At 52.6% G+C, this 969-nt stretch overlaps 1 protein-coding gene across 1 annotated transcript; it reads left to right on the top strand.

Annotated features, from left to right (window-relative positions):
• The first annotated feature begins 369 nt into the window (after positions 1–369).
• On the top strand, positions 370–969 carry LOC138909205 (uncharacterized). Its single transcript, XM_070200393.1, has one exon. It carries the CDS (start codon positions 370–372, stop codon positions 967–969), a length of 600 nt encoding a protein of 199 aa, XP_070056494.1.

Below are 969 nucleotides of genomic sequence, written 5' to 3' on the forward strand. Positions count from 1 at the left end.
TAGGGAAGAGCTACTCCCCCAGTTGTTAGAGGACGAGGCAGAGGACGAGGAAGGGCTCCAGCCTGGGGTAGATGACGAGGACGTCCCAAGACTGTTCCAGTTATGCCGCTAGTGGGTCCAGCAGAGAATCCCATTATTGAGGAATAGGGTAGGGTGCCTGTGGCAGAGCCAGCTCCGGTGGATTTCACATCTGCACCGGGATTCCGGGATGTCATGGGTCGTATGCTGCGGTTCATGGACACTATGACTCAGGCCAGTTTATTTCCGGTAGACCCAGTCACATCTCAGGCGGGCGGGGGAGCACAGACCCCTACCGCACAGGCTCATGGGTAGGCAGCTGTTGTATATCAGACCCAGGGTGCACTACCCATGGGTGGAGCCCAGCCAGTGGCAGCAGCTACACCTGAGCCCAGGCCGGCTGCATCCGTTGATCCGCAGAAACTATTAGACAGATGGACTAGACTACATCCTCTTGTCTTTGGTGGTAAGCGACATGAGGATCCCCAGGACTTCATTGATCGGTGCAAGGATAGACTGCATAACATGAGTATATTGGAGTCTTATGGGGTTAACTTTGCTACTTTTCAGCTAGAGGGCAGAGCACGTAGGAGGTGGAAGTCTTATATTCTTGGCAGACCAGTAGATTCTCCTCTCATGACTTGGGACAGGTTCACCCGTATCTTCCTGGACAGGTATATTCCACCCTCCCAGAGGGAAGAGTTGCGGTTTCAGTTTGACCAGCTCCAGCATGGTCAAATGTCGATGACCGATTATGAGGCGAGGTTTTCTGAGTTATCTCGCCATACACTTATGATACTCCCTACTGAGACGGAGAGAGTATGGAGGTTTGTTGCCGGTTTACATACTGGTATTCAGGCCACTATAGCCCGAGAGGTTGAGATGGGGACTTCTTATGAGTTGGTCGTGGAGATAGCCCGGAGGATTGAGGGTGTGCATCAGCATAGTTGA

This window comes from Nicotiana tomentosiformis, chromosome 4 (assembly GCF_000390325.3).
Source record: "Nicotiana tomentosiformis chromosome 4, ASM39032v3, whole genome shotgun sequence".
In the NCBI taxonomy this organism is placed as follows: domain Eukaryota; kingdom Viridiplantae; phylum Streptophyta; class Magnoliopsida; order Solanales; family Solanaceae; genus Nicotiana; species Nicotiana tomentosiformis.